This window comes from Gymnogyps californianus, chromosome 1 (genome assembly GCF_018139145.2).
Source record: "Gymnogyps californianus isolate 813 chromosome 1, ASM1813914v2, whole genome shotgun sequence".
Classification (NCBI taxonomy): Eukaryota; Metazoa; Chordata; class Aves; order Accipitriformes; family Cathartidae; genus Gymnogyps; species Gymnogyps californianus.
Window position 1 is genome coordinate 107,416,418 of NC_059471.1, and position 15,610 is coordinate 107,432,027.

The following is a 15,610-nucleotide window of genomic DNA, read 5'->3' on the forward strand; positions in this document are numbered from 1 at the left end:
AGAAAAGATGCTGAGGCATACATACCTATTAATAACATGAGTAAATTATTAGAAGAGAAACAGAATAAAACCTAAAATATTTTATTCATTCAAAATTGTATTCTTCTATTAAAAGAAAAATAGCCAACATGTTATTAAAAATCTACTTAAAATGACATCAAGCTCATTGCAAGGTCAACAAAAACATGCAGTATAGAGCCCTATTAGGTAAAAATTTAGAGAAATTCCAAACATGAATATCGCATCTTAACCAGTAATTAACATATATAGGCAAAAAGTTTTTAAGATGGAATTTCTGTTCTAAAGTATTTTCACACTCTTTTGGGCTAAAGAATAGGTAGATTTACTATACAGATTAATAAAGTATAATTTAGGCACTTTGCTACACTTACTGTTGCAACATCAGAAAAAGACAACAGATGCATTCATCTCTGCTTCAGTACAGGGAATTTTGGTGACAAGGTTTTTGCTAAGTGACTTTATGTGAAAAACCTCATCTTTTGCTCAGAATTCAACATTCTTACCCCCTTTAAGTCACTGCAATGGCATACCAAATTTGCTTCTATGAAAGTGCTCAAGGTAGTCAAAGAAGGAAAATTTTAAATCTTACAAGTGACATTCATGAGCTCCAAAGTCATGTCAAAATTATGACACGTATTTCATGATGCTGAAGATTGACCTTTTCCATCTTTGCTTTCTCATTTTAAGCTATAAATTTGACAGGAAGAAATGTAACTAAAGCTAATAGCATTTTAATAGAAAAGATGCAAAATTTTCCAGAATATTTCAACATTTTGTTTCTCTTGATTGCTTTTCCTGTCATTTGTCTCTTTCTTAGGCCATATGATTGTGTTCATCGGTTTTGCTTTCTGGCTGTGATAACAAGATAGCGCTGGGCCCTCATGACTAGTAGCTGAAGGGAGGGTGTAAAGACAACAGAGCCAGGCTCTCTTTAGTGGTGTCCAGTGACAGGACAAGAGGCAATCCCTTCCAATCTCAACCATTCTGTGATTCTGTGAGTAGTGATGGGATGTTGCCACACTGATTTCTTTTAACAGAAACCGAATCCAAAGTATGAACTGTCTGCATTTATTATAATCTATGATAGCAGTAGGTAGCTGAAACATTTGTGACATTTGTCACAACATTTTTGACATCCTGCACACAGTAGTATTATTTTCACTGATTCAAAGCCTTGCTTTCTTGAAGGTAAATAGAAGCTGTAGCTCAATTTGTTCAACCTGCTTTTAAGTAATGCTGTATATTTTTGCAAAGATATAAAATTAAATAGCATGAATCCAAAGCATCCGCATTGACCGCAGTGCAATACAGCTAACTAACATAAAACAAAGTGAAAAGCCAAAAGACTAACTGACTCAGGGAACAAAGTTCAATACTGTAACAGTAATGAGGTTGATTTCAAATTGTGGTGGGACAAAAAAAAAGGAAAAAAGACTGTTTCTGATAAGCAATACAGTAGTATAATAAATACGGCACAGGTTTCTTTATAGGTAAAGACTATGTTGCACATGCTACACAATTTTTTTTTAGTACCACTGAGTGTTGGTACTTAACTAATAAGGAATAAAACTACAAAATTCAGGTTTGGATGAAAACCAGTAGTAAGAAACACTTCTCATTTTTGGAAGACGCTTTAAATTATTTAAATTTTTGTTTTAGAAATTGCTTTTTAAGAAACCATATTTGTCAACCACTCACGTGGCTGATCTCATACAAAAACGTACCATATTACTGAATGTAATATGTTTGTTATAGTTGATTATACCCCCAAACACTAGTCTGTGTACGGTGAGGAAGTAGGCATTTTTGGACCATCCAGCATATCTAATAATTGCAGTACCAATATTGAAACTGGGGAGTTTTAACTGAAATAGAGTGATGTGAAAATTGGTAACTGCAGCTACAAAAGACTGTAAGTTAGGATGCTTCCCAGGTAGTACATGAAAAAACAGAGACTTTTCCAAAGAACATGCCTGAATACATTTTCTCCGGTAACAGGAGTATTCTCCAAAGGAATTTGCATTTGGTGATACAGAGTAATCAGAGAGACCAGCATCTTACACAATGTGTGCACCTAGGAGTACACAACTAAGTGCTGTAAATACTTCTGACTGTTAATGGCAGTTTGAACACAATGAAGGGAAAACTGTAAGGGCAAGTAGAGAGCCACTTTTAAGGATCATAGATTGCTGATCATTACTGGCTTTTTAAAATCCTTTCCAACTTAGTAATGCCATCAGTGCATCCTAACTAAGAATAATACTATGACGAAAGACGATCCAGCATATCGAACATATGAAAATTACGATTTTTCATTCTCTAATGCTAATCATTGCAGTGAATAGTTTGTGGAACCCAAGAAATAATATGCTCTCTCATCAGAATTTTTCTTCTTTTAGTCAAGTCTGTATTATGCTTTTTAAGATTCCTTTATAACCCTAGCATATACTTTTCAGAATAATTATGTCTCAGCTAAAAAGACAAAAAATACCATATAGAAATGTAAACATCTGCATAGGAAAACTGTAACTTTGAAAGGCACCTGATAGTATTATATATACAAATGCAGTTGTAATTCACTGGGATTTGTACATTTAATTTCCTCAGGCTGTTCTGAAAACCTCATCTTAGAGTATCTCCTGCTTTACCTATTTTTTATCTATTTCTAGCATGGTTTTTATTAAAAAAAGAAATAGCTATTTCTCTATCTATGATAAATATACAGATAGTCACTATAGACACATCTTAATACCCAATACCTAGTATACATCATATATGCCATCACACAGGAACTTTTCAATCAGTTACTTCTATTATTATTATCATCCAATACACACTAGGCTTCATATGTATAATCAAATTTTGCAGTTAATGAAATCCATTAGTAAATAATATTTATAATGGTATCTTTCATTTTCATGTAATTTTATTTTTCATACTTAATATAAGGAAAACTAAACATAACTAAACACAAAGATGACTTTGTAGGAAGAAATCCTTATAAATGCCTCTGGGTTCCCTACAATTCATGTCTGCCTAGCATTTATTTCAGATAAAAGGCAGGGTTACCTATGCCCAATTGGTATCAAACCTGATAATCTCTTCCTGTCCTGGAGAACTGCTCTTATCATCAAGAGCAACCCCAACGGAGAACAAGGATAAAGTACAGAAACTCTGTGCAATCCTACTGTCAGTTTAAGTCTCTGATAGGGGTCAGTAAGTAAAAGGATGAGACAGTGACACCAGAGCACTCTGTGTCTCCATCAGGCCTGTTTAACTGCACTGACATTTAAGGATGTGATGGGAGCATGCTCCTCTCCCGACTACACAAACTGTCAAATGTATTAAAACATGTACAGAAAACTGCTGTAGTTTTGTTATTAACTTACAGAATGGCATAGGTGCATTGATTAGTCCTATCTAGGAACTACGGACTTAAAACAATACGCTATTCCATTTTCTCATACACTATATTTGATTGTTCCCACACGTATTCAAAATTAAGTCTGCCATACCATAATGAGAATATGTTACTTTTAAATTCTTAGCATCTGTTCTAAAACTTTCACCCTGAAAGGTGCCTTAGACTATAATAATGTATTTTATCAATCTAGAGATTTTGTTATGCCCTTTAGTATGAATTCTGTGCTGCTAATAAATTTCAGTTGCCCGTGTTTCATAAAAAGTGGTGCATCCTATCTCTCTCTTCTGAATACAAAAGGTATTAATATTTAATTTTAAAGCATAATAATGACATAACCTTAATCGAACAATATATTTCATATCACTATGTGTAGGGTAGACAGGATTTTACAGGAACTTCACTGAACTTGGATTTTTATCTAGCAAAATATTTTTTTTTTCCTTAATACACATATAAAATAAATAATTATCAGTGCACCAGTGCACTCATTAAAGAAACAAATATAGTAAATTAATATGTTCCCAAAAGAATAATAATATTTTGCAAAGTTTTAAATCCCTTCATATGTCTATTTATTGAAGAGTAGCTATGTTAAAGCTATTAATAAATACTGTATTTATTTCTTAGGTCTTCTGGGTTGGCAAATCTCTCCATTCCTAACATCCGATTACAACTTTGACCATTTCTCATTTTCCTTTCAGATTTATTTCCTGTGTCATAATGCATTGCTTGCCTGCCAAAAAGATGGAACATGCAACTGTATACTAAAGTCACTTTCAGAACTCCTCAGGAAATCACTCAGCAGACTGCAACTGTTTCTTTCTGTGCCACAGATCCTATTCCAATTTCTGTCTTTCCACTGGAAAGACTTTTTCTGTTCAGAGTCTCAATCTCAAACAGGCTCACTCAACCTATATTGGAAATGTAGAACAACTGTATCTAGAAGATCTCTAGCAAAACAGAACACCGATGAAATATAAAAGAAGGATTTTTTCGTTTGTTTTCATTTTTTGAAGAGCTTTCCTTCATGAATTTGAAGAACAGTTTGAAGAGATAATTTTCCAATGAATTTTTCTATATTTCAAATTTATATCCTCATTGGCTTCTAAAGCATCAGACTCTTCTCTAAGCAAAAATAATCTCCTTTTCTCCTGAATAAAATTCAAGATCTTTGAATAGAGACAATCGCTAAAAGAGATTGTCACAAACTTGTGAACTCCAGGAGGGGTTATAACAGGGGCTAGAGACTTGCTGGGGATTAGTAAATCAGAGAACTAGGAAAAAAACAGAAGACTTTGTTGAATCTTAGAAGGTTAAGCTCAAGACTGAGCTGTTGCTCAAACCAGTCCTTACCTGATCCCACTGAATACTTTTCACCCACAGCAGTCTCCACTAGCCCAAAGATTTGAATTTATTAAGCTTAGCCTTAAGTTAGTGGGTAACACCACTGGAATATGATTTCAGATCAAATCCTGTCCTGCTTAAATCACCGACAAGGGTCTTGTCAACTTCAGAAAAGACAGGATTTCTCCACAGAATTCAGTACCTCTAACTACAGAAGAACATGCTTTCTTAAATTATGCAAGTTTAAACATGAATTACCACGAAAAACTGACCTTCCATTAAGAATGTACTTTTTTTTCTTTTAAAACGAATTTAAAAGAGAAAACAAAATATTAGAACTTACATTCAATATCAAGGTACATGCTCTTTTGGTGCCCACCAATTCTACTTGCAGCTTCACAGTCATATCTCCCTGAATCTGACAACTTCACATCTTTAATATGCAGTGACGATTTTCCATGCTGCCCTTTGACTTCTATACGGCCATCTGGGCTCTGTTTACATTGATTCAGGAAAAAGAAAGGTTTTTTATATATATATGTATATTTATGTATGTTTTATATATTAAACACCATTGATAAGTATGACTGAAAGCACCTCTTCAGCTATGGTGAAGGTATTACTGACAGCTAAGCAACTGCTAAATTTTTCAAATAAGTAAAAAAAAATATAGAAAAAGATGTTCTGTTTCTAGGCACTGTAATCAAGGGAATAAGTACATGCTTAAAGGAACACTTTCAAGGTAAACCACAAAATGTATCCACTTGTGACTGGAATAGTGAACTGCATACTCAAAACCTGTTTATGATCTCACTAATTTTGTTATGATGCTGTAGTTAATGAAAATGCATACATGTAAAATCATAGTATCTTAGATTACAGTTAGCATTATCTCCCCTGTCCTTAAAAATGTAACTGTGAAACTGAATAGAAATACCCCCCTCAAACAATGATCAAAACACAAATCCAGTCATAGATTTATTTTCATTATTCACATTTTCCTGTCAGAAGCTCACAATTGTTAAAAAACATGATCCATAAATGTAACTGGAATTTCTGGATTTCATTTCCGTATCATTGCATGGAAAAAGGCAAGGGAGAAAAATTAATGCTGGCTTCTGATTTTCTAGAACATAACTTTTATACTTAGCAACTTCATCAAAATCCTTATCGATAACACTCCCCACCCCCCTCCCCCCAAACTATTTGAATTTCAAGAGTATAAAAATATTAGGGAAAACTAAATAAAGCAATTAAAAAAAAAATCCTCTGCTTGACACTTGAACCTTCATGGAGTAGTATACCTGAGGAAAAAGAAGTTATTTTTAATCTGGTCCTGCTCTTTACTTGTTTTGTAGCTTTGGGAAACTTGCTTTACTTCTTTGTTTCACTTTCTTCATTTGAGGAAAAAAAAAGCTGATAAAAAATACTGATATTGACCTACCTTCAGTATTGGGGAAGGTGGAAAAGGGAGGGAAAACCAGTAACTATTTCATTGTATCACATTTAAACTTGAAACATACTTTAATGTCCAATCCTATAAAGACATACACTCAAGTTTACTGCTTTTTACACTAAATACTCACCAAGTGGCAGCTGATACTTAAGTGACTGAGCTTTTAACTCTGTATAATTGTTTCTTCACCGAATACAGGAAAAATGCACACAATTTAGATCTTAAAATATTTGACATAAAGCAGTCATATAAAGCATTCTGTATACCATAATTTCTATGGAAAGAAAAGTATTCTGATCCCACATCAGAATCCAAGAACACTGAATTTTGTTTCCTGTGAAAACCTCGCAGCATAGGTACATAAGTTAAAGTTATGGAATTCTAATGCAAGAGCAAATCTAAACCCCTTTGGATTGGTAAAAATTAGTAACTAAGACCACTTAGTTATTTCTTATGTCATTTCTAATGCTGAAAATTCTATTTTCATTATACTTTTAAAAAAGGAAAGAGAAAAGTTATGAAGTTACTTAGTAAACATGCTACAGTACTGAATGTCAGGGGTTTTGGAGGGAATTCTTGGGATAATTAAAATGTAATTTCTTTAAAACAAAACATTAAATAGTTTTCTAATTTCTGATATACAAAGTATTTAATATATATATAATATATATGATAATATATATATTAAACAAGTACTTTGTATGACAGTTAATAACAGTATTATTTACTTATAGATTATTTTTTTCTTTTTTAAAACATCAAGTATGTAATACAATGGTAAATCTACATTATTCCTACCTAAAATGTACATACACTTCAGCAACTTTATTTCTGATTTTACTTTGATTACAAATATTTCCCAAGAAGTCACATTTAGAACTGTGAGAAGACATATGCTGAAACAACCTGTGACTATCAATCACAGATACAGTACTAAATACTGTATTAGTGATTCATTAAGAGCTGCCTTCCTAAAGCACTAAGGTAGCTCTATACAGTAAAGTTGTAGTAGTAGAGAACAGGTATTTTGAGAAAAATATTCTCTTTGCCCTTCCTTATCGTATATTACAAACCTACAATGAGGAGCCAAATTCTTTCTTAGTACCTTCTCCTGGCACAACGCAGAGTGTCCTTCTGTGAAATTATATTGACCTATAGCTGTAACGACACATTCACTGAAGTTCTTTCACCACAATTTTCCGAATTAGATCAGAGATTATTCAGCTAGCTCAATTTTCTGTTTACAGTAACAGGTTATCAGAAGCACATATGAAAAAGAGAAAAAAAATGGAATTAAAAATATTTATTCCAAATGGTAATGCTTCACTCTTTGAAAAACAAATATGTACTAGTTGTACCTTCTGTGCAGTACGGTCAACAGGATTCCTGTAAAAAGAGTTAAACTATTTATAATCCTCACTAAAATCACTAAAGGTTTTTTTACAGAAGTATAAAATTTGCAGTCCTATTTTGTATTTGATAACAAAGAAAAATTTTATCAGTTCAATACTAATCCCAAATACTATAATTCATTGTATAATTCACTATATATTTCACTACAATTAATTCCATACATTCCAAAGCACAGATACAAGTGCTAATCAATGTTAAAAAAAAAAAAAAACAACAGGTAATGAAAATAAGCACAAAGATCCTCAAAATTAAATAGCTTTTGCAGTAACTTCTCAATCTTGTTTTTAGTTTATTTGATTATTTTCTAATACTGCTGGAAAAAATTTGGTCTGTACCCAAAATAAGTTTCCTATGTTCTCATGTATGAGAAAAAAAAATATTTTATTCAAATATGGATGATGTAATATATCTTAGATTTATAGTTAAGGTAAAAACCAACCTAATAAATACTCTGATAGGAGATTTTTGCATAACCACATCATCTATTTGTATCATCAAATATACGGTAAGAAGCATTTTGAGAGGGATCTATTAGGTTAAGCAAAGTCCACAAAACCAAATAAAACATGTAACAACTGTAGGCAAGCAAATTTGGCCCAAATTATGATAAAAATATGTACTGAAGTTAATTTCTACTTTTTCAAAATTCTCTGAAAATGATTACAATAGTCTCTTTGAAATTACTTATAAAATAATGTAAAACATATAATGTTTTCTGCTGCATTGCTCAGAATGTGTATTATACTGTCAATTCTTCACAAACAGTTTAAGAAGTCCTGTTCCGTGGTCCTATTCTGCAGATGGATTAGTGTACAATTTCATTATTTTTTCTGTAAACATGGTGCAATACCTGAATAAAAATATACTGTTTGGCTGACATTTCTGAACACAGAAATACGTGAAAGAAAACAAAAGTGCAAATACAGACCAAGAAAATTCCATTAATAAATAAATAAATAAATGAAAATGTTTTGAAGCAGTTACCTATGTCTAGAGAGGATTCCCAGAATATGCTGGAGCTTAACACATGCAAATGAAAAATGTTAGATAGTATGATGAATTTTCACAAGGACTTCAAAAATACTAGCGTGGCTGTATTACATTGTTCTGTGGTATAAGTCAGTTAATAGAGAACTGGGTAAATAAGTCAAGGACATACTGTGATGACACAAAAAGTATAACAACGGTGCAGTCATGCTGAAGCACAGCTAGGAATGAACATTAGGAACACTGCAGAGACACAGAAGTTGACTACGGCAAAGAGCAATGAAGAAGCTGGGACAATAATTGAACATGCAGTGTTAGCCTGAAGCAAAAATTGAAACCATGCTAGTTTTATTTTCCTGTTCTTGTAAAGGGCATTATCAAAACTAGAATATACTGACAAAGCAGAAGTCTGCATTCATACTGATCCATAATGTCAGTCTTATTTAACTCTGAACAGCAAATACACAATGTCAAACAGAAGCAGCACTAACCTTGAGGTCTGCGCCCACCAGAACTTTATAACCCTTGGTAAAATCTTTCTGAGGCTTATTTCCCTCCTGCACTAAGTATGGAGAGCACACATTAGCACCATGTCTGGCACCATAACACAACAAAACAGGAAGAGGAAGAGACGGCACACATGGGAACATGAAGTACGCTGCACCTGCCCAGTAGTTCTCAGTAGAAAACCCCACCAGGAAAAAAGCATTGGAGCTGCCACTGGTGACAAATCAAAATACAGATATAATCTCTATAAATTAATAATGTCAGTAACTCTTAAGTCTGCCTGAAATAATAATGGACATCTACTAAGTTGGAATATTATTTTTTTTCCTTTCAAATGTTATAGTGGGAGAGATGTAAAATATGTACTATGGTGTCTTCTGCTAGATTGAATAAGTACTTTTATTTCTCAGTATTAATACAGAGTATAAAAAATAGACAAAACAGAAACCTAGACAACCAGAACAGTCTCTGTAGTTCAATACTCATGATTTCTCCTCATTCACTGATTTACTCTGTATCACCTATCACTGTGGAGCTTGAATAATCAGTGAGGTCTGAAAAACATATGTGGTCAACACAGTTCCATACAGATATACATATTTCTTTAGAAAGATCAATGAGCAAGTATGTTAACAGGCGCTTACACTCTAAGACATTGCAAGAATAATTTCAATAAACAGACCATTTTGTGTCCTGAAAATGGTGAAGACAGACAAGGTCTTCAGAAGTTACCTTTCTACAGCATTTTGGAAATCATAATAAAATCTTAAGAAATCAAAATATTTTTCATCATTAATGTTAATCGGAGAATTTCATAGAATTCATAAATAAAAGTGGGGTTTTGGGGGCTTTGGTGGTGTTTCCCCCCCCCCCCATCACCAGCATAAAGCTAAGAAACAAGTCACAAATCTTCAGCAGAGACTTTGATAGTGTTTTACTCAGGTACAGCTGACTTTGTGACTTTATCCACATAAAAAACATATTCTCTAAATTAAGAATTTAACATTTCACAGAAAAACACCTTTTATTTTGAATACTGATAGCAATCTAGTTCTCTGTCATTGTCAAAGAAAAGAAAACTCTGCTGTACAGGTCTCAAAGTAAAATTATCCACAATGACAACACTGAAGTATAAAAAAGTGCCTTCTGAAAAAAAACAAAACAAAACACCAAAGGGTGAGAACTTTCCACACTTGCAATATTCTTACTCAGAATATGTAGCTTAACTCAAATGAATCCTACACTAATCATAAAATGGGAGGTATCTCATCACTTGAGATTAATTCTACAGATTCTGTAAAAGTAAATATATATTTTTGATTTGATAAAATTCTTTTCATGCTATATATGCTATTCTACTACCTGACTTTTTCTGTCATGCTCTTGCTTCCCAAACTTCTCACATGATTTGTAGTTCCATACGTGAATATTCCCAAAGTCCTCACCAGCTGATGCTGACCTGACTGGTCGATGCACAGCTCCGAAACCATGTTCCAGAGCTCCCAAGGCAGTACCAGAATGATGATAACCATGTATTTCAAAGGTTCCACATGCAGAGAGAATAGGGATGTGATGAGACAACAACATCCACAAAGAGACAAGAACAGCTTCTGGGACAGAATAACTTATTCAGGTACCATGGAGTGTTCAATCTGCACAATTCCATTGCCATTGTAGTAAAAAAAGTGTAATTTCTCAGAAGGGGAGAATTAGCTGATTATGATGCTTAGAAATTGTCATTCTTTTTCAAGTGCAGAAAGTTGTACTTGGGGAGAGGTGGATGGTGTGACTAGTGGTTGAGTTTGATTTATCAACCATTTCTCCAGCTCCCACTGAGGAACTATAGCACCAAACGAGATGAAGCTGTATGGCTGCCAAAACGTGCATTTTGAGTTGGCTGAAAGCAAGAGTGGAAGGTGAAAACAGATGCAGAAATTGGTGACTCGTTTGTAGCTGGATTTTGGCAATATTACTTGGATGGTTAGAGCAGCTGTGACTGTGTTGATTATCTTTCCTTCTACAGAGTTTACCATTTGGCTGACAAATTAGTCCTTCATCCTTTGAAGTCCAAGTGCAAGACTGCAAGCAAAAAAATCCCTACATTTAAATTCTAGACAAGTTGAAATACCTTTATTTGTTTTTCTTCTAACGTTTAAAGCTTATTTGTGATCAGAGTGCCATTACTGTCCATAGTTACTCCACTGCAGATCAGTTTTGCCTGTCACATATTTACCAAATGTGTCTTCTGACACCTTGTGTACTTTAGTGTTATTTTGGATATGCATTGCATGTGTTAACAACAGAAAAGATGAAGAAACAGTGGCTTAGAATTGAGAGTGTTGTTTCTTTTGTAAAACATGGTGCAACATATTCAAGAAGAGTCACTGTGAGAACATATAACTTGAGTAAAAACTGCAGGACTTTTTCGAGTTCCTCCAAAGGAGCTGCTGCAGATGTACATGGTGAAAGATCCTCACACTGCGGGGCGGGAGGGAAGCATAGCAAAAAAACAACAACAAAAAAAAAAGAACCTGTTTTAATTTTATGCCTACCTCTTCCTTCTTCAGATCAAATTGTCAAAAATTGCGAACTCATTATGTTGTCTTGGTCATGTTCCGAGTACACATCACTGAATTTTCAAGGAGAAAACAAATACTGATTAACAGAATAATCTTTGGAATTTCATGAATAACAATTTTTTCAGGAAGCTTTCTGATTTCGGGTTGTGTTGATATCCACATGAGAGGAAAACTTCAGATCACATACTTCAGGCTGACGTTTCTTATATGGGAGATTTAAGCAGATCATAATTGCTCATGAAACTGTTCCTTGAAGCAGCATGAAAGATAAGAACTTCTGCAACCTGACATGCTGATACTAAATGATGATAAAATTCCATAAGTCTATTAAATGTAAGTGATCAGCAATTCCTAGTCTGAAAATCTACCTTTGATGATGAGAAAGGGCTGTTAGTCACAACAGCCATCATCGTGTAGAAGCTGATGGAAGCTCCCTTCTGGATTATGGATGGTATATTCACAATATTTCCCATTCTCTTCAGGTAAATGTATTCTATCCATGCACCTGTTGGAGACAGCAGAAAATTCCAGAGTATTGCTACGTGCATATGCCTTAATGTCCCGTGAATCAGAATAATGCTACAGCAGTGTCTTGGACTTCAGTGATTTTTATAGGAGACCTTGTGATTCTTTTAGAACTGCAGCTCGTTATATATATTTGTCAGCATGCTGCAAATTCCTGAATTTGTTAGGAATTAGTTTTTCCACAAGGAAGAATTTATTGAAGAACCTATTGTTTGTAGATCTATAGTGTAACACCAGGGAAGTCACAAAAAACTAATCTTGAAGAAAAAAATATCGTTGTTTTGATTTTCTGTTCATCTGCAGACATAGCAGTTACTTTTAATGAATTCAGATTGGAAATAGTAGCAGGTTCTATGCAGGTTGTTAACAGCATGTACAATCTCAGGAAAAATGTATTCTTGAAAGCTTCATCTAACTTTTAGAAATTATGAACTGATATTTGACTGATTCATGCTTGCATTTCTTTCAAATGTAAGTTGTTATGTAATGAGATGACACAGGATATCCAATACACCAAAACCACTTACTAAGACATGAAACAGAAAACATAACTTCTTTCCTTGATTGGTTTTTACTCACAAAGGAGTATGAAAGAAAAATAATAAAGACAGAAAATATGATGATCAGCCATTCAAGATTGCTTCCGCTAAAGATACAAATCACAAGAAAGAAATGGTTGATGATTATTAATGGCAAAAATACTAGCACCATATGAAAAAAGCTTGTAGAGGAAAACAAGCATTAGTGTTGGTCATAAAAAATAACAATAGTAACCACAAATGAGTGTTTATAACAGAAATATTACAACTGTAATAATTACATATGTACTTTGCAATTAGAAATTCTGATTCACTCATAAATACTGTATTTAACGGTTTTATTCCTAAGAATTTTGCTGATCTGAATCTGCTCCAACACTGCTATGATGCCATTAACACAGGTGACTCAGATGGATTCAGACCAGCAAAATTCTCAGGAATAAGACCATTAAGTACAACATTCTTATTCAGTACAGACCTCACATAAAACAGCCACTAAAAATGATTTTACTATACAATTACATCTTACTTTAGACAATGAAATCTTACTGTAACTTGATTCTTTGGATAAATGAGAATGAAACGCAGGTGATTATACCTCAGCTTTGTAAATCTTTAAAATAGTTGCGAAGCATTTGTAACTTCAGTGCAAATTGGAGTCACAAGGTCTTCCTGCAAAGGATGAGTAAGGAAAGACTCTAGCATAAGCATACAGCTCCAAATGTGTATCAATATGGGATCTAGGACTGCTCAGACTTAAAATACTAACTGTGATTTGCCAGAACTTATTCTTCAGTATTTACTCAATCTCTCTGCATCTGAACAAGAATAATAACTATTATATTATATATATATTATATATATACAGCATCAGTAGCAGCAAGTATGGTTATTCTGACTAGGAACTTCAACCTGGTCCCATTTCTGTTTGGGTCAGTTCAAATGTGAAGTAAATATTACTTCAGCTGAAGAAATAACTAGTATGGTGAAACTATACCACTGTACTACACCGAACTGCCCATACAGAGTGAGTTACAAAACTGTGAAAGAACAAGGAAACGTCAAGAACTAGGATCCCAGGTTTCCTTCAGGCAAGGATTGTAGTAGCACAGTAAGTATGATTCTCCTATTACTAGTAAAAGCTCTGCACAGTTTCAGTGCAGGGTCTCGTGACTTGCCAGGGTTTGCCTTGGTCTGAGATGATCTCAGTTTGCTTCATGATTGCAAGTCCCTAGTCATCAGGTAACTACCCGAATTTGTTTCTGCTTAGCTCTGTACCAAGTACCATGTATGGCAAAGGTTTAACTAATAAACATTAGCTCTTTATCTTAACTAGAGGAGTTCTGTAACTTTAATAATAACAGGTGAAAACAGTAAAAAAAAAAAACAAACCCACAAAAAAACAACAAAAAAACCCCCACCAAAACAACCTGTAGCTGGAAACCCATGAAGACAAAGCATGTAAGCTGACTGCAGTACAAAATGGACAAAAATATCTTCAAGTTGACCCAAGGCAGGGAAGGAAGCACGGTTTTGGTTAGGTTTCTTTTTAAGGGGTTAGGGTGGGAGGTGAAGTCATTTGTATTTTCCCCTGGAGAAGAATTAAGGATGCTGATGAACTGTCAACCCGTCTCTCCTTTTTTTTTTTTTTTTTTTTAAAGGAAAATAAGCACTGTCAATCTCAGGTCTCAGGGGAGTACTGGAAGGGTGACTATAACAATGAAAAGAAAACTAGGAAGCTGTTGTATAACAATTTTAACTGTAATTTTTTTTTTTCCCTGTATTACTTAGATAACTTGGATTAAAGTGTTCGTATCATTGTAACTGGACTAAGAACAATTGTTTATTTTGTTTAAACTGATAAAACATTACTCGGACCAATAACAAATTCTTCGATAAATACGGGTTGTATGCCCCTCTTGTTCACAAAACTCTTCTGTAAGAATACAAAATAACCTTTAAAACGACAACTACTCCAACAATCTCAAACTGAGCTTAATGCATTTATATATACATTCATTTAATTTTCATAGAATTCAGGTTCAAACCATGACACAGTTTAGCTTTAGTTGCAGGAATAACTGATGTGGTGAAGGTATGCAGCTATATAACACAGAGCAGCAGAACATGTGCTTTCTTTAGCGGGGGGGGGGGGGAGGGATCACTCACGATTTGAGTTTCTCTTACTGTTTTGTTCAGTGGTTGTATGCAGCTTGTGATCCTTTCCAGTTTTCTGTAAAGGTGATGTATACGTTATTAAAATGACTATGGCTAGACAGCAGATAGGAAGTCTGCCTGGAAACTGGCATGAGGTGGAGCCCTGCAGGGGGATATATAAGCAACAAGGCTTCCTTAGGGGAAGGAAAGGCACAGAAAGCCAGAAATGCATAACTTGAGTCATGAGGAACAGGGGAATTGTCTGCAGGAGGACACAGATCCAGATCTCACAGATCAAAAAGTCTTTGCTCACAAGCCCCGATAATTCTGTAGGGCTTTTTGCAACTGAAGAAACAACAGCAAATTATTGCAGTAGCAAGCAAAATGGAGAAAATGAGCTAACCTGGACATATCCGAAACGGCATAGAAATATTTGTTTTCAAGTTACTTTATTTAACTGGTATCATCCAACAGAATTTCTCTATTTACATTTCTAAATTTATTTATATGTATGGATACAAATAAAAGATTACGCTGAACATATCAGTCAAATTGGGTGGAAACTATTACGGAAAAATGTGCTGCTACTAGAGTTTGAAACAAGTTGGAAAGCAGAGATTGCAACATGGCAGCACAAAAATCCATAAGTCATTCTGCT

General features: G+C 34.2%; 1 protein-coding gene across 2 annotated transcripts in view; it reads right to left on the reverse strand.

The window, feature by feature from the left end:
* NCAM2 (neural cell adhesion molecule 2) overlaps nucleotides 1–15,610 on the reverse strand; it is a 308,501-nt gene that overhangs the window by 84,250 nt on the left and 208,641 nt on the right. For both annotated transcript variants that reach the window (XM_050894562.1, XM_050894569.1), the window contains exon 9: nucleotides 5,133–5,283. In XM_050894562.1, coding sequence (XP_050750519.1) covers nucleotides 5,133–5,283 — 151 coding nt within the window. The remainder of the gene's footprint in view (nucleotides 1–5,132; nucleotides 5,284–15,610) is intronic.